A 24,373-nucleotide genomic window follows, 5' to 3' on the forward strand; every position below is an offset into this window, starting at 1 on the left:
AAAGACTAACATGCAGCATCAAAACGTGCTATATATATATATACACACATATATTGATCGTATAATTTTTCGACTCCTTGAGGACCTTGACCTACTTAATATATTGTATTTTATGATCTAATTTGATGTTATAATGATAAAGATAATTGTCCCACATCAGCTACATATCACACACTTGGGTGTCATTGACTGGTTTCGCTGGTAGTGCTCAATTAATATCGATTGAGTGGAGGACTGCATGAATGCAGCATCACATTGGTCAGAAACAGGTAGCATGAACACATTGGAGTGAAAGCCATTGGATCGATCTATCCCCTAAAGAGAGGTAAAGAGGCATTTGGATCCCACCTGAGCTTTATAAGAACGTAGAAAACTTCAAGGAGAGCATGTGGGTGGCAAAGACCTACCTCCACTTAAACCCTTTATCTCATTCATGGCAGAGGCCACCTCAAAAAGGGCTTTGGCACTCGAGGAATGTGATCATTCTATACTGTTAGTGGCCGTACCTATGTCTCTTCGTTCAAAAGAATTCGTGATGGAACCTTCCAAGCTTTCCCACATCTCTTTATGATTATATTTACTTGGCGTGCAATGCACTTGTGCAGTGAAGGCTGGGTCCACGCTATCCTGGGGAAAACTAGCCGTTGCATTTCAAATGGCTGGTATAATAGCAGAAGTTTTCTTTTTTTCTTTTTTTTTTTGAGGCCGGGTTGCCTTTTGTCTAAAAGTCATTCCAATAGCATAATTATTATTTGTATATCCAGTGAAGACAAGGTTAATGAGCTTGTCACTTTGTTACAGAATATAGTTCTTGAGCCATTTTTCTTTTCCTCCAACATAAAAGTTTTGTGGTTTTAAAAAAGCTGAGAAGAAAAGCTGAGACGGTGTAGGAACTCTTATTCAATATCATGGTATATATTTGTCAGAACTCAAAAATTATGATTAAATAGAATTTCCGATCCACAGTTTTTTCTTTTTTTTTTTTTGCTGCTGCTAAGGCGGATGAATGTATGGATGCACCCAAAAACATAAAAAAATAAAATACATCGGAGTGCTAGGGCCAACTCCCTAGCATCAGTCCATAGAATGACTAGCTACATAAGCAGACACCTAGTCCACAATTTCGTTCCTAAGTGAGATTTTTTAGAAAAAAGTTAGGTTATATCAATCCAACATGATGAGAGAGTTTTATATTATTTTCAATATATATATATATATATATATATTTGTGTATGAAGACATATTTGTGTATGAAAGGTTAAAAGGAAAACTTGCAACAAAACTATCTTCAATTCGGGGTCAAAACAAAGTTACCAGTACTGCTTTAGAATTACGGGATTAAGTTATATACTACATGATGAAAAAATAACAAATAATCTTGAGAAATAGTTCATGCAAAACAGAATTAATTTGCCCCAAATGCCTAATACAGGATGGCACACAGCTAGGCAAGTGGTTTGTTACTTTCAGCAGAAATTAATTGGATCAAATCTCCCCTTTTCAAGATAAAAAAACAAAATCCCTCTTTTCTCGTGAGTAATGGTACATGCCCCTCAAAACATATAGATTTGTTGCTAAATAGCAGGTTGGTTAATTATGAAGTTGTTAAGTCAGTGTTCATGAACCTGGTGAACTACTCTTTGCTTGCGCATAAACAGCACCTCAAAACATTATGGCTTTGTAATTATTATTTGTTATTTAAATATTTTTATTATTCCTCAACAACAAAAAATTATATAAACTTTCTTATAGATTTTGTAAAGTTCAGTCTACTCCTATTTTTTAATATTTGGATTTTTTTTCCTAACATGAAATTTTTAGATGCTTCTGCTTTTTTTTTTTTTTTTTTTGCTAGGATGGGTGGATCATATCTAATGAGCACGGATATACCCAATAAAATCAAAAAATAGGATATCTCAAAGTGCCAAGGGCAACTCCCCATCTCCAGCCCACAGGGTACCGCCGGAGTGACAGGCTATATAAGCAGCCACCCAATCCGCAACCCCATTGGCTTCGCGGTATACATGCTTGGCCTAAAAGGCCCCTCCAACCCTCACCATAGCCCAAATGTTTCGGAGCAATGGATGGTCACAACCGTTACCTCTTGGATCCCTCCAAATCCAACTGATAACGGTGGCTGAATCACCCTCTAGGATGATGGACTTGGCTTGTAACATGCACCGAGCATGGCGAAGGCCTGCCCAAGCAGCTCTTAGCTCCGCACTCGGAACCAAAGTGTCAAATAATTGATTGCCCCCAGCAGCCACAACCCTGGCAGACGAGTTCTGAATAACAAAACCCGCACCTCCCCTCGTGCCACCGTTCAGGACTGATCCATCAAAGTTGACCTTAAGGAAACTCGGAAGTAGAGGCTCCCAGGTGAAAAACACCGTACGGGATGCTTCTGCCTTCTTTCCTAACAGGTATACTCTACCCATGTGGAGTTGAATGCACAATTTCTTTTTTTTAAAATAATGAATGCATATACTTTTAAAATGAACATGCATGGATTTTTATGATGAATTTATGCGCTTATTGAGTATACAATTTAAATTTACGCGCTGGAGCGTATCTGAATCACATAAAAAAAAAAAGAACAAAGTGGTGCAAATACTGTAAGATCAAAAATAAGATGGTTGTTTCAATGGAATTTGCATTTCTGTCATGACAAATGTGAGCATATTTTTTTTTTTTTTTTGGGTACAACGACGGCTTTCACGCGACGTATATGAATATGGCCAATAAAATCAGAAAATAAAAAACTACATAAAGGCTCAGGCAATGGTTCGCCCAAATAAAACCTCCAGAGTGGCAAACTGCATAGGAGGCAATCCAATCTGCAGTACCATTTACCTCTCTATATATATGCGTGGCCTGATGGGAGTCACACTCTCCTAGAAATATGTGGACATCGTGAAGCAGTAGCCTCTCATCTGCACCACATCTTCGACCACGGATCTACTCAATCACTGTGTTCGAGTTTCCCTCGAGAAAGTACGATCCGCGCCCAACACCAGCCTCGCATAGGTAATGCCCTCCCATACCGCTCTACGCTCGATGTAGACAACAAACGTGTCGAAGATCCGCCACCCTCCGCAGCCACCAACCTAGCGTTATGGTCTCTAATCACGAATCTCACACCTCCACTGCTCCCTTCCTCGTTGATACTGCCATCGAAGTTCACCTTGAAAAAGCTAAGAGGTGGGGACACCCAGGAAACAAGTACCCTAGATGCTAAAAGAGCAGAATAAGGGCTCCAAATTTTTCTAGTTAACTCAACAGGTGATACCTCAATAGTATCAAGAAACTCTGCCGCATGCAGTAAGGCTCTGTTCACCACCTTCGAATGAGAGTTGCCGTTCTCGAAGATCCGAACATTCCTATCCAACTAGTAGTAGTAGACCAGATAGGCAGTCCATATCTCCCTCTCCTCAAGTTCAGACTCCAGCACCGAAGTCTCTAGGTAGCATAGGAAGTCCGCAATCGACGTCCACTCTTATTGCGGGTCAGGATGGACCATCAGATTTGGCTAGCTCGCGGACACTCGATGAGAGCATGATAGATAGACTCTTCTATCTTCGAGCAGACACAAACTTAAAGGGCTCGTTTGGTTCGTGAGAAGTATTTTCCCTTCTAGGAATATGATTTCTGGGAAACAGATTCCTAGAAAGAGGATGCCTAGAAAAGTACTTTTGGCATGTTTGGTTGACATAGGAAAGTGACAAATTTTCAAAGTGCTTATGTTTGGTTGACCATCCACTTTCTTGGAAAAGTAATGTATAACTTCTATTATATCCTTAATAAAAATTACGTTTTTAATGCCTCTTTAATGTTTCTTTAATGCTGAAGGGCTTTTTTGGAAAAAAAATAAAAATGGAGTGATTCGTGTCTAATGGAAAAGTAAATTTCTCATATTTCTCATGAAAAAGACTTTTCCATGAAATATAGAAATCATATTTTCATAAAAATATAACTTTTTCATCTTTCTTTTTTAAAAACTTCAATCAAATAAAAAACATGTTATTACTTTCTTGTTTTTTCTTTTTTCTTTTTTTTTTTTTCCGCGAACCAAAAGTGCCCAAATAAGGAATTCTCACACCCCGCCTTATAAGCATGCCTCTGGTGGGGAGGCTTTTTCTGGCTAATTGAAGCACGGGATGGATTGCATTTTTGCCAATTAATGCAGGTGAAATATAGAAGGCTTCTTCTTTTTCAAAAGGTGAAGGGGATAAAAAAGAAAAGTTGCGGAGGTGCGTGCCATATTTTAATGTCGCATGATGCGCTGCTTTCTTCCGGATCCGCGGTGGACCCCAACGCAGCAAGCCTAAATTCCCAACGCCTCCCTCTTGCCATGGCCCAATTACCCAGCCCTTTGGATCTAAATTACGAAAGGCTTTATTTTCTTTTTTATTTTTTTTTGCTAGAACGGATGGAACATATCTGACGGATAAGAATGCACCCAATAATATTAAAAAATATAATATCTCGGAGTACTAAAGGCAACTCTCCATCTCCAGTCCACAAGGTACCACCGGAATGACAAGCTACATAAGCAGCCATCCAATCCGCAGTTTCATTGATTTCGCGGTATATTTGCTTGGCCTGAAAGGCCCCACCAACCCTCACCATAGCCCAAATGTTCCGGAGCAATAGATGGTCACAACCGTTCCCCTTGAACCCCAATTATGAAAGGCTTCGCCTCGACGCTCTAGGCCTGAGGATCGAAGGCAGCAATTATCATATTCTCTCATTCAAAAAAATAAAACAGAATGATATTATCTAAATTTTTTAATTCTATATAAATATTTAAAATTTATTCAATAAATAATCGATATAGAACTAAACACACATATGCACCAATCCTCATATATTTCTTTCATTTAAGCTTCGATATTTTCGCCAGGCTAAGAATCCAAATCCATTCAAATCTAATTACAAACACCACGGTCAGCTCAAATATACTTTGTTGTAGTGCGCTCTAGGCTGCATAGGTAATGGACTAGATCCGCTCTGATATCATTTATCACAATCTAAGATCTCATCCAAAAAATCTAGTTGAAAGGTATTATTTGAGTTATTTGGTTCTATATAATTATCCAAAATCTTTTCAGCGAATAATTGATGTGAAACTATATATACGCCCGTACAGATCCTTACAGATTGGGCCGAGTCGGGTTTGTGACGGCAAGTTAATCCAACCTCAATTTATAACAAAAACATTTAAAATGAATTATAAATAGGTTGGCAACTTTAGTGGCTTGGATTGACACAGTTTTAACTTGATCTATTTTTTTAAATCACGAAAAAATATTAGACAAGTAAAGATAGAAAATATAAACCCAACCTATTAAATAGATTTGTTAGTGAACTGGCCCATTCATATTCCAAACCTATTTAAACACACACCTAGTCATTTTAGGTGAGGTCCTAAGTTGTTACATAGATTTGGCATGAATCTAGCTACCATGTTATTAACTTCTTTCGCATTAAAAAAAGAATAAAATAGTATTAATAATTTATATAAAATAAATTAGGCAAGAATTGTATGCATCAAAGTGCACAAAATGACTGCTCCAGTAGCTTTCTCTGAGGAGCGCCTCATTAATTCCTTTCACTCTGATGAATAGTAGCCGTTGAGAAAGCTTTACTGTACCCACTGCTGCATGCAATTATGTTTTAAGGCGGCGGTTGGTCCATTCAATAATGCAATGAAGCACAATGAAGCTCTCATTCGGTGGCTGACCAACAACCGCTGTTTCCGAGAAAAAAGATTGAACGGAGTCCAATCCAATTTGACCATGAACAATTGTTAATAGATAGCCCTAGGTAAGTTTAAATATTAAACTATGCGAGTGATGACCTAGACCAAGAAGACATCAAACAATACTTTCTCTTCATGCCTTGTGTTCTCCGAGTATAGGATGAAACTCTACAACTGAAAGACGCTAACCCAAGCTCTAATGGAGGGGTGTAAATTTTGGAATATAAATCTAAGCCTTGTCGGCTAAGGAAAAAAAGAATCTCTCCATTAGGAAGGGCTAAACCTCTCTGCATTTTCTTGAAAAAAAGGAAGAAAAAAATTTAAGATTTATTCTTGATTTTGATTTTTGGGTGTTGCAACTTCGAAAAATCTACATCTGCATAATTATAATACATACAAATTTTCCCTCTTCCTCTTAAAAAGAAAAATATTTAATATAAAAAATCACTAATTTAAGGGTAGGGAGAGAAATTCACCATAGTAGTTTGTTGAGTTTGTAAAGCACCAGAGGTGAAAGATCAAGCCATTCGTTATTCTCTGTTTCAGAAGGGGTCCAAATCTTCTTCGATTTGTCAAAATCTACCTTCAAACCCAAGTTGTAAGAGTTTCCTACTGCCTGGCTTGCTGTTGATGTCTTAGCCCCGTAGTTTCCGAGGTTGGGTAGAGTGGACAGAAGCATCTAAAAGTTCGGCTTGCCGGTCCAAGGTAAGAGTTTCTAATCTTGAACAGCTGTGCAATGTCGTGATCGATTGATGACAGTTGGTCGTAGAGACTTCACATTCACTCATAGGTCGCTTTGTTTCTATGGAAGATAGCATGGGGCAGTTTGTTGGCCATAGATGTGCTCTATAAAAGAGGGGTGAGACTCTCCCAAGTTATGATAGCTGCCCAAAGGTAGAGGAATCAGTGGAGCATATTCTATTTGGATGCTTGAGGGCAGTCCTGGTGTGGCGCCTGATAAGTGCAATCTACTATTTTTTGCAATCTCCTATCCTAGTTGTGGCTTTTCTTGATTACCTGAAGGAGTCCGTGAGGAGGCATGCTGATTTGGCTAGTGGTAGCAGGTGCGCCTATGTTGCTTATCATAGCTAATTGAATAAAAATGCTGGAGTCTTTGAGGGCAGACGACAGAACCTGAGGATTATAGTAGATGTGGTGCTTATCTATACAGCAGAGCATGCTCATGTTGAGATTGTTGATGGAATCAGAATTGTGACACCTGGGGCTCTCATTTAGCTCTGATGGCATCTTGGGCGATATTTATTACTTGAGAGCCCCCATCCTTCGACCTTTCTCCAAGTAAACTTCGATGGCAATGTAGTGGATGATGGAAGAAGAGGTGCGGCTGGGTTTGTCATCAGAAGCCCCAACTCTAGCTTGATAAGGGCAATCTAGGAGAGCATCTCTTATGCTCACCTGTACTAGGGCCGATCAGATTCAGCTTGAAGGGAATTTTGGTGATTGTTATCTAATGGATCTAAGGTCACGCCAGGGCTAGTGTCGAGCATCCTCTTTTGTATAATACCTATAGCTTTCTGCAGAATGTCTAGATACCCATATCACTCGTGTCCCGAAAGCAAATAGAGCGGTTGAATGGGTGGCATCAGCATATCTGTCATGAAAATAAATTAAAAAGATGGTAGAGAATTGAGTGGCATTTTAGTAAATATGCCAAACGCCAGGGCTCTCAAAGTCATCCCCCGATTTGAAACCCAACATTGGTCTGACCGAGGCCAATCCTGCTGCCGTCTTTATCCATCCGTTTCAATTCAAACATTCAATGGGCTCTTTCCTGAGGCTGCTCCAGTCTCAGAGCAGAGCAGTGCAGAGCAGAAAGCTCGGAGAAGAAGCAATCGCCTTTCTCCTCTCCCCCAGAAACAGCAAAAGGGACTCTGCAAAGGACCAATTGCTTTCCTCCCTTCGACAACCCCACTCTCCTTTCTTTGTCTCACACTTCCCCACTCGCCTTTCTCCGCTCCTCGCTCCCCTCTCTATAAAAAAAATTCCCCCTCACCTCCCACCAGAATAAGTTTAATCTCATCTTTTGCACGCTACTCATCGTGCACCCTAAAGATCCCATGCTCTTCCTCTTTTTTTAACTTCTAAAGACCCACGCCATCCTCACTCCAAGCAACACTCATTTCCTCTCCACTCCTCTCTCAACAAAAAGCCACCATCCCTCTCTTTAAAACCAATACCATTCCCTCTCATCTTCTTCTACTACCACCACTCAAAATCTCACAGCCTTTCCAGTGAGTACCATGCTATGGTTCTCCTTTAACTAGACCTTCTGATACCCTCTCTCTCTGTTCTCCTCCTCTTCCAACCATGGCCTCCTCTATTTTGAAGTCTATTCTTGTGGATCTAGTCACACTGGTGTTAGTCTTCTTCTTGTTCTCTTCTTCGGCTACACATGTCCAAGGTAACCGGACATACATCGTGTATATGAACCCGGCTCACAGGCCAGCGGTGCACCCGACCCACGCCCACTGGTATCGGGCCCACCTCCAGTCCCTCGCCATCGACCCCGACCGCCACCTCCTCTACTCCTACTCCGCCGCCGCCAACGGCTTCGCCGCCCGTCTCCTCCCTGACCACCTCCCCCTCCTCCGCCGCCACCCCGCCGTCCTACACCTCCACCCCGACCCCCGCCTCCCCCTCACCACCACGCGCTCCCCCCAGTTCCTCGGCCTCGCCCCTCCAGCCGCCCGCCCCATCCAGGCCGTCGAGGCCGCCTCCCAGGACGTCGTCGTCGGCGTCCTCGACACCGGCGTCTGGCCCGAGAGCCCCAGCTTCTCCTCCTCCGCCGTCGCCTCCCTCCCCCCCGTCCCCTCCCGCTGGCGCGGTGCCTGCGAGGCAGGCGTCGACTTCCCCCCCTCCCTCTGCAACCGCAAGCTCATCGGCGCCCGGAGCTTCTCCCGAGGCTTCCGTGCCGGCGTCGCCGCCGAGGACGGCCGCGCCGGCGGACGGACCAAAGAGTATGCCTCCGTCCGCGACCGCGACGGCCACGGGACCCACACGGCCTCTACCGCAGCCGGCTTCCCCGTGGCCAACGCCAGCCTCCTCGGCTACGCCGCCGGCACAGCCCGAGGGATGGCCACAGGCGCCCGTATTGCCGCCTACAAGGTCTGCTGGACCTCCGGGTGCTTCGGATCCGACATCCTCGCCGGCATCGACGCCGCCCTCACCGACGGCGTCGACATTCTCTCCCTCTCCATCGGCGGCGGCTCCGCCCCCTACTTCCGCGACACCATCGCCGTCGGCGCCTTCGCTGCCGCCGAGCGCGGCGTCTTCGTCGCCTGCTCCGCCGGCAACAGCGGCCCCGGCGCTGGCACCCTCGCGAACGCCGCCCCCTGGATCGCCACCGTCGGCGCCGGAACCCTAGACCGCGACTTCCCGGCCTTCGCCCGCCTCGGCTCCGGGGCGCGGTACACCGGCGTGTCGCTGTACAGCGGCAAGGGAATGGGGAAGAAGTTGGTCCCCATGGTCTACGGCGGGGGGAAGGACAACTCGAGTAAGCTCTGCCTAGCGGGCACACTGGACCCGTCGTACGTGCGAGGTAAGTTGGTCTTCTGTGACCGGGGGATCACCGCACGTGTGCAGAAGGGGGCGGTGGTGAAGGCGGCAGGAGGGGTGGGGATGATACTGGCCAACACGGCGGTGAACGGGGAGGAGCTGGTGGCGGACAGCCACCTGCTGCCGGCGGTGGCGGTGGGGAAGACGGTGGGGGATAAGATAAGGGAGTACGTGAAGAGGGATCCTCGGCCGAGAGGGGTGCTGAGCTTCGGCGGGACGGTGCTCGGGGTGCGGCCGTCACCGGTGGTGGCGGCGTTCAGCTCCCGTGGACCGAACACGGTGGTGCCGGAGATACTCAAGCCGGACTTCATCGGGCCAGGGGTCAACATATTGGCCGGGTGGTCCGGGTCTATCGGGCCGACCGGGTTGACCAAGGATGACCGTAGAACAGCCTTCAACATTATGTCCGGTATATTCATCCACTTTCTGAATCTCTACTCTTCGATTTTTTTGACGTTTTCAATTAGATTGTTATCAAATACATACATACATACGTATATATATTTATATATCAATTAGCATACATGATGTTTTTCTTCAATCTTTGTTTATAATTTATTTCAATTCAATATTAATTTTCTTTTTGATGATTTATTATTAATTGATGTGTCATATGTCTAGTTTTGATTAGCACCTGTGTATTTCCTTCGATCATATCAAAGAAATTAGGCTTCTTGGCTACCAATCAAAAGCTGATTAATTCATGCATAGTCCCTTTGTTATTTGATGCAACTTTGGTTTAAAATTTGGCCATGATTGTATAGAGTGAATTTTGACTTAGAAAATTGTCATAAGAATCTGTGCTCAATCCCTTATCGTCTTCTCAACTACGGTTTACAGCCAACTCCATCTTAATGCAAAGTTCTGGTCGATCAATATATAAAATAAGATTCTCTTGAAAAGCAAACCTTTAGAAATGAGGTGCCTACCAACTTTACTAACAGTTATGGGGATCAAAGAAAGTTGTTTAAAGTATATAAATCTCGTAATATCTTAACTTTAAAATATCAGAAAGCTAGAGCTTTTGGTATCTTGGAAAATTTTCTCATCTTTCTTAGAAGCCAGATTGAAAAACTAATATGAACTGTTTTTGAGCATGTAAATATTCCAGTTACTTTTTAAGTACTGTCCAATTCTTTTGCTTGCCACTTTCACCTTCTGTCTATTTATTATTCGTGTGTTATTCACCATTTGGCTGTGTCATACAATAGGAGAAATGTTGCTTATATTGTATTATTCAGAGAGGATGAGATAATGAAAGAGTAGTAGGTGATACCAACTTCAAAAGCAAGCAACTGTAAATATCAGAATCCTGCAATTTTTGACCTGTTGAACTCGAAGTCCTCTCTTCATCGTCATCATCTGTAGAAAAATGTTATTGTCCTTGAGGTCTTCCAAAAGATATGTCCCATTGCTTGATGGAAAGTTTCTCTTTACCTTTACTCCTTTAGCAACATCAACTGTGGGTTTGATTTTTTTTTTTTGAAGCTTTAATATTCCAGCCCATATAGGAATTTCACCAGCCTATCACTTGGTTACTCTTTGGAAACTAGTGAAGCTTTGATATTCCCACCTATATAGGAACATCACATGCCTATCACTTGTTAACTGGCTTTGCAGATAACTCTCATCCAGTTACATAGTAGTATGAGCCAATCACTCTCTAAAGACCTTCCAGTATCTTATATTAGTAGGTTGCCATTCAATTAAACTGTGAATGCTTCTTTCCTCAAATAGGATGCAGTGTTGCTCCTTATCGTTTTTATCCAACATAGATTGTGGATCATCGAGGTCGAGATGTCGAATTAAACCATCTGCTAGCTGGTGTAGAGTTGTGCAAGGCTGCCAAACAGATGAGAAATGATGCAGGGAAAATGAATGAGCAAGTTTGGATCCACTGCAGTACGTGTTCTGCACTGCAGAGGGTTGTATAGCCCTGGGTAGTCACCATATCATCCATCTCGGAGATAGACGGCTGTCATTTTTCTTACGAATGGAACAGTGCACGTTCGGTGCCAAACATGGCATGTCCTAAGCTAAACAACAACTGTCCATCACCGAGATGGATGACATGGTGGCTATCTAGCGCTATGCAGCCCTCTGTGGTGCAGAACATGCATTGCAGAGGATCTTGGTCCCAACTCATAATTTAACATCCATTTCTGAAGTTTACTCTTACTTTTTAATCTTATAAATGTTTCAAAATCTGTTACATTAGTCTCGATAAGTGTAATTGGCTAATAACTTCCTCCTGTATGCTTATCCTAAGAAAATAACTTCCAATATCCTTGACAGATTCAGTTCAAACAGTCTTCCTCCATATTCATCTTCATTTACCCAACCTGCTTAGATCATTACTGGTCTGTGTCCACACTCAAAATTTTAATGTGAACGAGGACAGGATATATCAGGACCAGAGGAGAGATAAGGGATAATGCTACGAAATTGCACATGATATGAGACACTGCACATTCTATCAGTGCCTCACAAATTTTCGCTGATGAAAGAAGCTACCTGTCAAGGCAGCTTCCCGACACTAGACTAAGTAGGAAAGTATAATGAACCCCTCGCATGAAGAGAGGCACATTAAGCAAATACCAATTCAAGTTAGAAGCTGCCAAGTACAATGTGCAATGTGCTTTTATATATAAAATATACCATGTCATCCTGATAAATGCCACTCTTTTCAAACTTTTATCTGTGTTATGACTTGTGATCCATTGTAATACATATAGGAACTTCTATGTCGTGCCCGCACATTAGTGGGGTTGCTGCACTGCTTAAAGCAGCGCATCCTGACTGGAGTCCGGCTGCCATCAAGTCTGCTCTCACGACTACTGCTTACAATATTGACAACACCAATTCCCCCCTCCGCGATTCTGCTGGTGGTTCGCTTGCCACCCCTTTCGCCTTTGGTGCTGGACATGTGGATCCCCGGAAGGCTCTCTCCCCAGGCCTTGTCTACGACATCACAACTGATGACTACATTGCTTTTCTTTGCTCCTTAGACTACACCATCCAACACATTCAAGTGATTGTCAAGCGGCCCAACGTCACCTGCTCGAGGAGGTTCTCGAACCCAGGTGACCTCAATTATCCATCTTTCTCAGTGATCTTCGAGAAGAAATCAAGGAAGGTTGTGAAGTACAGACGGGAGCTAACAAATGTCGGCTCCGCTGGGTCTGTGTACAGTGTGAAAATAACGGGGCCTGAAAATATTAGCGTGACAGTGAAGCCCGCGAAACTAATATTCAAACATGTAGGCCAGAAGCTGAAGTACAGTGTTATATTTGCATCAAAGAAAGGAGGAAACCCAAAGAATGCAGCATTTGGTTGGATTACTTGGAGTAACAAGCAGCACAAAGTGCGGAGTCCAGTTGCCTATACTTGGAAGATGTGAAAAATGTTTGCTTTTTCGAATTTCCTCACACTTACCGTTCAAATATTCTACCTAATCTCTGTTTGAAGAGTGTGATGCAGGAATAGAGATTATTCCGCTTCATTTGCCATTAATTCTAGTTGTAGGATGATGTTTCTTTTAGTTGCTTGACAAAGAGAATCTATGCAAAGTATCAGGCAGTGCTGGAAAGCATGAAACTGATAGCTTAATGGAGTTGCATACAACTGCAACCATAGTGGCCCCATATTTGCTTTAAGCTATTTGGAAAGCCTTTTTCTCATGCAGACACAGAAGAGTGTATGCTTTTTAACAGGTACTGCTTGTTCATCTGCAAGCATGCAGACATGTATGGGTGAATGAATTGATTGGAAACTGATAAATGCCCTTTTAGTTTGCATTTCTCTAATTGACTTGCTTAAATTTGTGTGAGCCACGATTGAAAACACCGATGATTTTGAGTTGTATTTGTTACTGATTAAAATTCTCATCTAAAAGTAGGTGGTCTGCATGTTAAGCTTAAAAACAATCAAAGTGATTTGTCTATTATTGTTGTTGTTGCTGTCATTGTTCGTGGAATTAATTTTATATGTTATACAAATCTACAGGGATGTATCATATATTCTGTGATTTGAGTATACAGCTAATTATCTTGTGCTGTGTTTGAAGCTGTAATTCTGTCTGAGGTGAGTTTCTTTTATAGATTCTGAAACACTGAATTCGCTTGCGTGGAAAAAATTGGCCTGCGGATCATGGACACTGTTTAAGACTGGTCATCGTGCGTTCAGATTGATGAATGCCGGGAGGTGCAGGGTACCGACTGCATCCATCAAGGTGATTTTTGGAATCCCAAAGTTCTTGGAGTTGATGGATCATGGCTTCCTCCTGTTCCACCACCTTCGTGCTAACCCCTCTTTATATCCATGGTCCAACATGCATACATGATACAATGTCCAAATTCCTCTACTACATGTCAGATGCTGCAATTTCAATGTAAGCTTGCAACAGGGGAATAGGTTGCCTTCAGGACTTGAGACATGCAAATGAAAAAAAAAAAGGGAAATCAATGAAATAAATTATGATCTCTCGGCGAGATCAGGACAAAGTAAATCACGATTGATCATAATGCAAGTACTTTGGTTGCTATAGGTAGACCTGGATGGGTTGGACCTGAGATGCTTTTTTTAGTCAGGTAAATAGAGATTGGGGCCCTTAATGGTTCACTGTATCTATCTAGTGACACCATGATCAAATTCCATTATTTAAATCCTGAATTGGACCATCAAAATATTTTTTTTTAAAAAAAAGCCGGAATTAAGTGATATGGTTGAAGATAAAATTGTCATAGAAGTCGGGACCTACATTCTATAAAAAATTAGCTTTTAATCATTATTTTTACCAGTCATATATATTTTAGAAAAACAACCGCAGCGTAGATGGTGTCCCTGTGTCTCGTGTTCAAAGGAAAATGCCCCTAGTAATGGTATTATTGAACATGCCCAAAACATGAGGCTGGCTATCTTATGCTCATCTCTGATGGAAACGGGTTGTATCTTTCGTGAAAGAAGGATTCATCTTCCTTCATGCAAATCCACCATTAGATCATTCACTATACGGATTCAAAGCAAGCAGTGGATGATCCGATGGTGGATTCGCATGAAGGAAGGTGAATCCTACTTTTGCATGATGAAAATACAAGGTCTAGAAACAGCTCATCTAACTCTGGCAAAATGTGATGAGACTGGAGAATGGAAGACATTTATGATGAGAATCATTATTCAAAATTCAAGTAGAACTACATATTGTAAGTTGATAAATTAGGTGAGAAAGAAGTACAAGACATTGCCTCTATTCACATAGACATCTGCTCATACAACATGTACTGCTGCATTTAAGGCAAGAGCATGTCTCTGTGAATTTTGAGCAGGACCAAACACAGCCACAAGAACATTCAGGGCATGAGAGGCTTCGAAGGCTGCAACATGGTCTGCAACAAGAAGCTTTCCAACAGTTTTTGTTGGGACATCCACAATGGCGGCAGCGGCAACAGCAGTTTTTTACATGCCTACAAGTGCAGATTGGTCTTCTCTGCGGGCATGGGCACCCACAGAAGCAGCAAATCCATGACATGTTGAAACAAAGCTTTGCCCTGCTCATAAGGAACCTCCATGATTTAGATGTCAGCATATGAGAATAAATAAACTACAAACCCGAAAGGTAATGCTAAATAAAAAGAATATGAAGGAAACCAACTAAAATCAATGACATGACTTTGGTAGATTAGATAGCAATATTACTCAAAATTTTCAAATTAACAAAAATAATTTAAATATGGTAGCAGTTCAAGCATCATCTGAAAAATGGTAACTATATGATCCAGCATCAGGTCGTTCAGGTCTGGTCAATCCCTGATACGCTTGGCCGGAGCAAGATTTTTATTAAGTAGGAATGGATATTACATCGGCTGTTGATTATTGAAGCAAAGGATTCAATAGTTCAACAACCAAGGAGAATATCCTTATTTCAGTCGGTAGGCACTAACTGTTTTGGCCTAACCATAGTTCTTAACATGTTAATCAAACGTGAAACATTAGAAGATCACCCCAAAGTTAGAGACGGACTGATTTTTTTGTCTGCAAATGTGGCAAATAACAATTAGGAGCCAGGGATAGAATTAACTTACTACACTAGCAGTTAGCCCATACCGAACTTTCAGCAAGTCTTACTGCAAGATTTCACAAATAATATTTGATGATCCATCCTTTCAATCATATTCCTGGTCGTTTTAGATAACCATGGGGTGATGTATAATTTTAATTATAGTCAAGTTTGTTAAGAAATTTACTTAAAATCCCTTACAATGCAGAAAATAATTTATGGATTAAATATGTAGGCTATAAATATGTGACATAAGTGAACCAATACTCGTTTATCAGCTGCATTCTTGCAGAGAGTGAGGGCGCATGCAGAGCAAAAATAAGAGCCTAAAATATAGGTAGAGACTTCATTCATTATTTTGCCATTCTTGTTTTGTTTTTTTGAAGGAAAGGTTCATTATTTTGTCAATGATCGACCCCAACGATGTTTGTTTTGTTTTAACTAGTTTTTGCATTCCCACTGTTGTCTGGGGTCTATTACTGACAAAAATAATGAACCAATTATTGGTTCATTATTTGTCAGCAATAGACCCCAGACAACAATTGCAAAAACTAGTTAAAACAAAAGACATCGTTGGGATTGAGTGGCACAGCAAGATTTCTAGGGGCAACACCGCATAGAAAGAATGAGCCCTATATGTAACTATTCTGGCTATTATTCTTATCACACAAGCATGCATGCACGTGTCACACATCCACACCCACCCGCACACAAGTATGTTCTATTTAACAATTTAATAGTCAAAATTAGAATCTTATTTGCCCAGGAATTATTACTGATTTGTTAGAGTGACAGAGATCAGCTTAAATCAACAAACTGATATTTAGTTAACACACTAGAACACCAGCTACCCTGAATTCTTGAGATGGTCAATGTAGATAAGATAAATGATCTCTTTGATAAATGACTGTATATCCATACTAGAGGGGTAAAAATTTATTCTTGCATCTTTGCATAAAACACCTAACTTCATCTTGACAATATTTCATTCCTCATGAAATGATAGGATGCTTACACTTGATATCCTGTCAGCCTGTTAGCGAGGAACAAAATTAAACAAGTCATAGATACTTTCTTGGTCATCATGATCTCTTTGATAAATGACTGTATATCCATACTAGATGGGTAAAAATTTATTCTTGCATCTTTGCATAAAACACCTAACTTCATCTTGACAATATTTCATTCCTCATGAATGATAGGATGCTTACATTTGATGTCCTGTCAGCCTGTTAGTGAAGGAACAAAATTAGACAAGTCATAGATACTTTCTTGGTCATCATGAATAGAGAAAACTGAACAACATCTGATAATAACTATAATACCCTCTATCCTTAGAATCATTAAACCTAACATGAATTTCCACATATATTGAGTGTATGCTCTAGCTTTAACGAGTATTAGATAACTTTGAGAGACCAAGAAAGCATGTGACCCGCAAGGAGCACCAGCAAGAAACATAATTTGAAGCATGGATTTCGTCTGATATGGTAGTAAAAAGCAGCAAGACACAGCTGGCCATTCCAGTCTAATGTTTGTTATTTGCAAGAGGATTACCATCCAAGCTAAGGTAGGACAAGGACTACAGAATGATGCTGATACATAAATGTTGCATTATTTTAAAAATGCAAGAATTATTTTATTTCCATCGTTCCTTGATAGTAGACTAAATGATATTCTGCAGTTTTTCTTTAATAGTTAAGCTGTGTCTGATCTCGTTCCCTCAATGTTTGTTTTATACATATTCATTTAGTCACAGGGGAAATAAATTATTTGTCTGCATGAGATTAGTGAGGAATTTCAGAAGCCTAGATAGAAATCGAGCAAGGAGGCAAAAAGAACCAGAAAGTACCAAAGCCACCTCCAAATGCGGCAGGATTTGCGTCTCTTCTTAGTTCTGCTTAACAATAATAAATAAACAAATAAATATGATAACCATAAACCTTTGAAGATAAAAAGTGAAGTCAGAGTATCATACAGCGGTACTAATGGATCCGCATGTGAACCCACATATTCATTGACCCTGCCAAAATATCATTGTACATAATGTGCCAATCAATAAACAATTTTTGCAATTTTTATTTTATAGAAAGAAAAAGAGAAAGACATATTGCCTAACAAAACTTGATTTCCTTGGCAAAATTTAAGAACCTGTAGTTTAACTTTGTTTTGAATCTCTAACTGATCCTTTGCTGCAAATTCTAAAATTGCTTGACCTTCATAAATTTACTCTACATGATGTGGTGCATTCTTGTTTATAAATTGACTTTGAGTTGTATTAATGTTTCATTAACAAAAATATTTAGAAAATGTTCAAACCATCATTTGTCAACAGATATCAAGTCAATGCAGGTCTTGGCCCTCCACCAAAAAGCAAGAGATCAATGGCAGGTTGGCAGCTATTTCTTCGTTAGGGCCCATACATGCACAGTAAGCTTGCTAAAGATAATATTGTTATAGTCTTGATTTCGAACTCAATTGGATCATCAATTTGAGTTTTACAATTTTTTTGAATAACAAAATGCAGGAAACTATGTAAAATTGAAGGGAAACAAATTATAAAACATACTCTTTGCAGTATCCAGAGACAGACTGAAGTCCTTCAAGTGATTCCAACTCTTCCTGCTTATAACAAAATTTTCTATGAGACTTTTTCTGTTGTTGCAAAGGAGACAAAATATTATGATGTATAAATAGACTTTGACTTTAGTTGTACGAAAAACAGAAGAGTAAAGCACTTCTTTGTGTATAATATGTGTGAAATGCTTACTCCACCACAATCACAAATAAGGCATCCTCCTTTAAAACCGGCAAATGATTTCCACAAAAGTTTGCTTTATTTTTTTTTTTTTTGAAAGGAAAAAGAAATATTATTTCAATTGCTACCAACAATCCAACACTTGCATATGCTAATTATAAGGTGCAAAATTAAGTAGAAGGACCTCCATAGACATTAAGAATGATGATGGAATTTTTTGCAAATTTCTTGGTGCTTCAATGTCACAAAAGCTAATTGTTTGCAATCTTCTAAACTATAAGCAACGAAATCTCATAGCCTTTAAGTGAAATCACGATCATCACAATCTATGTCCTTAACATGAATTAATCTACCAAAAACAAAACACCAATCCATGATGAACCATTCTAGCAATCTTCATCACTCTTTAGAAGATTAACACAACAAAAACAGAATGCCTTTTTTCCTCCACCTTCCATTCAATACCAAGCCGCTAAACAACTTGATATATCAAAACACCTTAAATTATTAAACTGCAGACATGACTTTAATTGTCTGAAGGTTTTCAAGAATGTTTAGTAGGAAGAAAACAAATTTTTAGTGGATAACAAAGGTGAACTGCAAAAAAGAAAATGAAAAATGAAATAAGAAACAAATTATTTACCTTCCAAAAGCTGATCTTGGTCTGTAATTTGTTTACAAACTTACATTGTAAGCTTATAAATTGGAAAATTTTCTTCAGACCCAACAATACGGATTGGGTGGCGCATTTAATTATAAGGTATCAAAAGAACTTGAGAAGAAGTAGAAAAGGAGTAAATTGGACAACACCTGGAATCACAGTTCCGCCCGGTAACAAATAAACAAAGAAACTATGCAAACTCTCCACTAAAAACAATAGCATCGGAGCCACATTACCCCAAGAAATCCGATCTCCCAGTTCAAGATCTGGACCTCCACCTGCAACCGGTGCCGCCCGCACAGGTCTGGGTACCCTGGCGGCGACCGCGGCGCCGGTGGTGGCGGAGCCTCCGATCCCGCCGCCGCCGCCGCCTCCATTGGCCAGTGCCGAGCCACCCAGAAGCCCAGACCAAAAACGAGAAGGAGCGTGGATAATAATAAAAGAGCGGGGGTCTAAATATCAAGCCAGGAGAAGCGCTCGAGTCTCGACGCAGGGGCCAGGGGGTGGTGCCTCGAGCGCGGGGGTAAGTTGCACCCGCGAGGCAGCGAACTGTGGCAGCGTCAGCCGGTACGGTAGTGGAGCAGAGTGGCATGAGAGGGATGGAAATAAAAGCGGTGAGCTGCGGAGGACGGGAACCAGCGCGATAGGCTTACCGCCCATCCCCAGCCTTCTCCTCGTTCTCTTCCCCTATTTCTCCCCTCGCATCGAGGGCCCTTGATTGCCTCGCTTCGGCAGCAGCAGTAACAGCATGGAAAGTAGAGGCAAAGAAGGGTGGGTGAGATTATCATGGTTTCCCAATATGGGCCTGCCAGTTTCGTACAAAAAGCGTGGCTGAGGAACCGAAGAGATGCAGCGCACCGCGTCACTTTCCCTCTCTCTCTCTCCAATCTACTAAGTTTGAGAGAGAGAGAGAGAGAGAGCGTGTTTTTTTTTTGTTTTTTTGGTAACTGAGCGAGAGAGTGTGCTTAAAAAAGAGGGGGAGGGAGGGAACGCGCCGCTGTACTGGCAGACCGCACGTGGATGTCGCGTATGAGCTGTCGGTTGCGGTTGGCCGACTGTTCCAACAGCAGCCGCGAAGCCTAGGAGAGTAAGGCCTATACCACCACGCACAGAGGTTGCATCGTTCGCGTGATGGAAGGATTCACCTTCCTCCAAATTCACCGTTGGCTGCTAGCTCCATAGCAACTTTAAGATCTGTGCAGACAAATAAATTAGAATGTTTGGAGTGTTTTGAGATATTTGCAAAATGCCAGATCCGGTAATCAGCATCCCAAAAAAAAAATAAATTATTTTTTTCGTACAAAAAATACACACAAGCATACTGCATCCGCGCCACCTAACGTCTAAGTTTTTTTTTTTTTTTCTTTTTTGATGCATAGGAGGGCAAAAGCATGAAAAGTTGATACCCTTGGAAACCAATAGAACCTACTTCTTATTCTCCTTCTTTTTGGTACAACGGTGGCTGATACGCAATGAATATGAATGTGGCTATAAAAAAACAGTAGCTCACTAAAGGGCTCTGGCAAAGAGCCTTAGTTTTCCGATAAAAAACCACTGAAATGGTAAACAGCAAAGGAATCAACCCAGTCGGCCGCACCATTTGCTTCCCTATAGACATGCATGGCCATGTAGAAGCCACACTCTCCTAGGAGTCTGCAGATGTCGTAGAGCAGTGCCTTTCCCTCTGCAGCACCTCTCCGATTCCGAATCCACTCAATCACCGTGGTCGAGTTATCCTCAAGAAGGAGATGATCTACATCCAGAACGCGCCTCGCAAAAGTAATGCCTTTCCAAGTAGCTCTGAGCTCGGCACAGACGACCGTCATGCCGCTACTAGTTTGACTTTATGGTCTCTGATGATGAAATCCACATCCATTCAATATGAAATTAAATTGTGAAGGAAGGTCTGCATGATATGAGAAGCAGCTCATGTCTAAGTTGGAATGGACCTCTTGGTACAAGCTTTGGTTTCGATTAATAGTATCGTATCTTTGGTTCAATTCCAAGTTTCCTTGTTCTTCTTTTGCCTGCTTTTGTAAAGCACCCTCAGTCTTTACCTTGATCTATCCATCTAATTGGAATTGTGATGGACAGAATAATTTACATGAATGGCAATTGGCTTGCAAAGAAAAAGTTGAAGGCATGTTTGGAGACCATGAAGTGCTGCAAATGGTTTCATGATTGACCAAGATAAAGGGGAGAGAGAAGGGTTTAACCTAGTCATCCTTGTTGCTCCCTCCCTCCCTGATCTTAAGTCATTTAAAAGGATAAGATCCATGGAATGACAGGGAATGACTTAGGGGTGGGGAAGATGACATAGTTCACAAGAGGCGGGAATCAAGATTGAGGGCAGGACGAGAGAAGAGAAATAAGAAGGGGGAAATTGGAGATCATGGAGAAGTCTACAAAAATGTTGCTTTGCCAAGTTGGTTGGATCTCATTCATGAGGACTTGCCCTCTATGACTTCCAGGATTCGTATTGCTATAAGAGGGGGGGAAAAAGGAATGTTCCTTTGAATTTAATACTTCACTAATTTAGAACCATAATTTTTTGTTCTTTTTTCTTTGTGCTAAGGGAAACGAATAACCGCCCAGCTTTTATGATGAACAAAGTTAATGTACAAGTGATATTTGCAGGAAGTAACGGGAAGTTGTCTGTTAATGGAGCTGCTTACAAGACAACAGTTTAGAGACCTTAAAGCAAGGATCGGAATATAGAAGCAGGAAAGGAAATAATAGAGAGGATTCAAGAAAAAGATTAAGAACAAGATCAGTCTCTAAACCAGCCAATGAAGTAGAGCCCTTGAGCTTCCACGGACATGATGTTTTTTTCCACTTGATTTCTCTGGAACTTCGAAAATAGTATAAGGAGGCGGCCGTGAAAGAGCCATCACAATCCTTAATTTGTTTCCAAGCTTAGTTGAGCACCTGCAAGCAAACCTGCGAGCTTTTGTAATTCACACTCGGCGTATCAAAGGAAGCGAGAGTAGCATACGCCCCTATCTGTGTGACCTGTAGTTATAGAAGCTAGCAGCACAACATGATTTCCTCGGACATGATCAAAAAAAGGTTGGGGAAGAGAGAAACATATAACCATAAGTTAATCTAAGTAAGTTTGACGAGCAAATAGTTATATCCCATGTGAGCATATATTTAGTCCTACTTTAGCTATGCACTGAATAGATCTTAGATACTTATACAGAACTAAAAAATATAAATAATATATAATATTTAATCTTTCTGAATAAAATCTTAGATTATTATAAATGATATCAGAGTGGATCCGACCCATTGTAGCATTAGATTGAAGCTGATCATTAATCAATTGTGGTGATTTTAAGTAAATTTAAATGAATTTATATCTTTAATCTGATAATAATATCGAGGCATAAACAAAAAAAAAAATTATGAGAATCCATAAGAGTCTATATTTAGACCCATATTAGCTATACATAAGCTTGAGTATTTGTATAAAATAAAAAAAACTTAAATAATACTTCAAAGTATATATGTATATTAATTTTAACATCAACAACCCCATCTAAAAAATATGTTTTTCAATGAACAGGAGGATGGAAATTACATGAGCAGTTCCAGAAAGAACCGACCTGCCAGTGAAATCCTGTAATTTTCTATTAGATACCTCACTCATGGTTCGTGGCTGCTAACTGCTACAGACAGCCATCAATGCCATACGGAAAACCTTTTTTTTTTTTCTTTTGCTTTGAACGGAAAACCTTTTGTTGTTCCATTTCTTTCTTTGGTTGATGCAAAATGCCAAGGGCTAGATGCCATACAAGCAGGTCACCTCAATGCATAGGATTTTAGATTCGGCACTTTTCCAAGCGATCCGCAGCGGGGAAGTACCCCAAAGCCATTACCCCCCGCAAGACATGAGTAAGTACCCCCGAGTCACAACGTGGGGACGCGGTTCCTTCCCATCACCATCCGGCTTCCAAAACAAGTCCTCGGGACAAGACCCGCGGGTGTTTGGGCAGGGGCATCCATAGACCATAGGGTAGGGTACCCACGAGATCTCCTCTTTTTTTTTTTGGTACATACCCACGAGATCATTCGGCCAGGATTCTTTCGCCCCCTCGTGGGCCCCACCGTCAAACAATATTTGGGCGGTCGCGGTTGGGGCCCACGAGACCTCGACAGTTGGTCCGGTTGACGTGCCATCGCGTCCGGCCAGGTGCATGGGAGTTAAAAACAACGCATCCAGGGCAGCAACACGTGTCGCCCGCGGTTGCCCCAAGCTCTGTCACCTTCAGGCCCTTTGGTTCGCGTAAAAAAAAAAAAAAAAAAAAGGATCAATGAAAAAAATAATGAGATACCTCTTGTTTGATTGAAGTTTTCAAAGAAAAGAGATGAAAAAATTGTATTCTCATAGAAATATGATTCCCACATTTCATGAAAAAGTCTTTTCCATGAGAAATATTGGGAATCACTCCATCTTTATTTTTTCCCAAAAAAGCCCTTCATTATTAAAGAGGCATTAAAGACCTAATCTTTATTAAGGGTATAATAGGAATTACACATAACTTTCACAGAAAAGTGGATGGTCAACCAAATATAAGCACTCTGGAAATCTGTCACTTTTCCATGTTTAACTAAACATGCCAAAAGTACATTCCTAGGCATTTTTTTCTTAGAAATCTTTTTTCCAAGAATCATATTTCTAAGAGGGAAAATGCTTCCCGCGAACCAAACAAGCCCTTAGTCTTTTGCCCAAGTAGAATAACTCATGCATATCTTTCCATAATGAATAATTTGTTAATTTCTTACAGGAAGAAGATAATTGTCTAAGTATTTAATTATGAATTGTTAGGTCAAGTTCATGTGCAAGGGTTCGGTTTTTCTAATCTCTCCGTGAATGTCTGCTAAGGTTCTTTGGTATTGCCATAAGATTTGCTGACATGTTTCATATCTTTTTTGGTACATCGACTGCTCACACTAATTTACCATGAGCACAACCAGCTGAATCAATAGAAAAAAACTGCACAATAGTGGAGGAACATAAGCATGTTGGATCCAGAAGATTTCTTCAGAATGGTGGGCAGCAAATAAGACAACCCAATTAGCAGCTCTGTTCGTCTTATGAAATATATGCACAACACTTCCTCAGCAGCCAACCCTACTTTTAGGATGCGCTCAATCATCTTGGCCGAGTCCTCCTCGAAGATGATGCACTCCGCCTTTAGCACACGTCTCGCATAGAAGAGTTCCTTCTACGCTTCCCTAAGCTTCGCCCCAAAAGCTGATACCTCGAAGGTTCGACGTTCCCTGCAGCAATCAACTCGGAATTCTGATCTCTGATCACAAACGCCACTCTATGCTTCATATATTAAATTTATGATATTTATAATTTATTAAAATTCATATGCATGAAGGCACCATTCATCAATGTGGCATCCTTTGAAGACTCGGATATAGAAGATGAATGGTGTGTGGCCGAGCAAATATAGTACGGTGCACTTAAATAAACCTAGGCTAATCTTTTTTCATCGATTTAATACTTATCTCCAATACAGTCATATAGAGCTGTAAATTTGTTGGAGC

General features: G+C 41.1%; 2 protein-coding genes across 2 annotated transcripts; one reads left to right on the forward strand and one right to left on the reverse strand.

Moving 5' to 3' along the window:
- Window positions 1-7,524: 7,524 nt before the first annotated feature.
- LOC103702116 (subtilisin-like protease SBT1.8) lies at window positions 7,525-13,136 on the forward strand. The gene is made up of 2 exons (XM_088701692.2): window positions 7,525-9,746; window positions 12,073-13,136. The coding sequence occupies exons 1-2, from the start codon at window positions 8,090-8,092 to the stop codon at window positions 12,735-12,737; spliced, it is 2,322 nt and encodes a 773-aa protein (XP_088557818.2). The 5' UTR covers window positions 7,525-8,089; the 3' UTR covers window positions 12,738-13,136.
- A 1,398-nt stretch (window positions 13,137-14,534) lies between these two features.
- On the reverse strand, window positions 14,535-19,539 carry LOC103702092 (guanine nucleotide-binding protein subunit gamma 3-like). Its single transcript, XM_026802585.4, has 5 exons — window positions 19,048-19,539; window positions 17,962-18,014; window positions 17,371-17,415; window positions 17,245-17,289; window positions 14,535-14,883 (listed from the first exon to the last, which is right to left on the reverse strand). The coding sequence occupies exons 1-5, from the start codon at window positions 19,186-19,188 to the stop codon at window positions 14,583-14,585; spliced, it is 585 nt and encodes a 194-aa protein (XP_026658386.4). The 5' UTR covers window positions 19,189-19,539; the 3' UTR covers window positions 14,535-14,582.
- Window positions 19,540-24,373: the final 4,834 nt, after the last annotated feature.

Source organism: Phoenix dactylifera, chromosome 7, assembly GCF_051530095.1.
Source record: "Phoenix dactylifera cultivar Ajwa chromosome 7, Ajwa_hap1_PhDact_Kaust_v1.1, whole genome shotgun sequence".
NCBI classification, from domain to species: domain Eukaryota; kingdom Viridiplantae; phylum Streptophyta; class Magnoliopsida; order Arecales; family Arecaceae; genus Phoenix; species Phoenix dactylifera.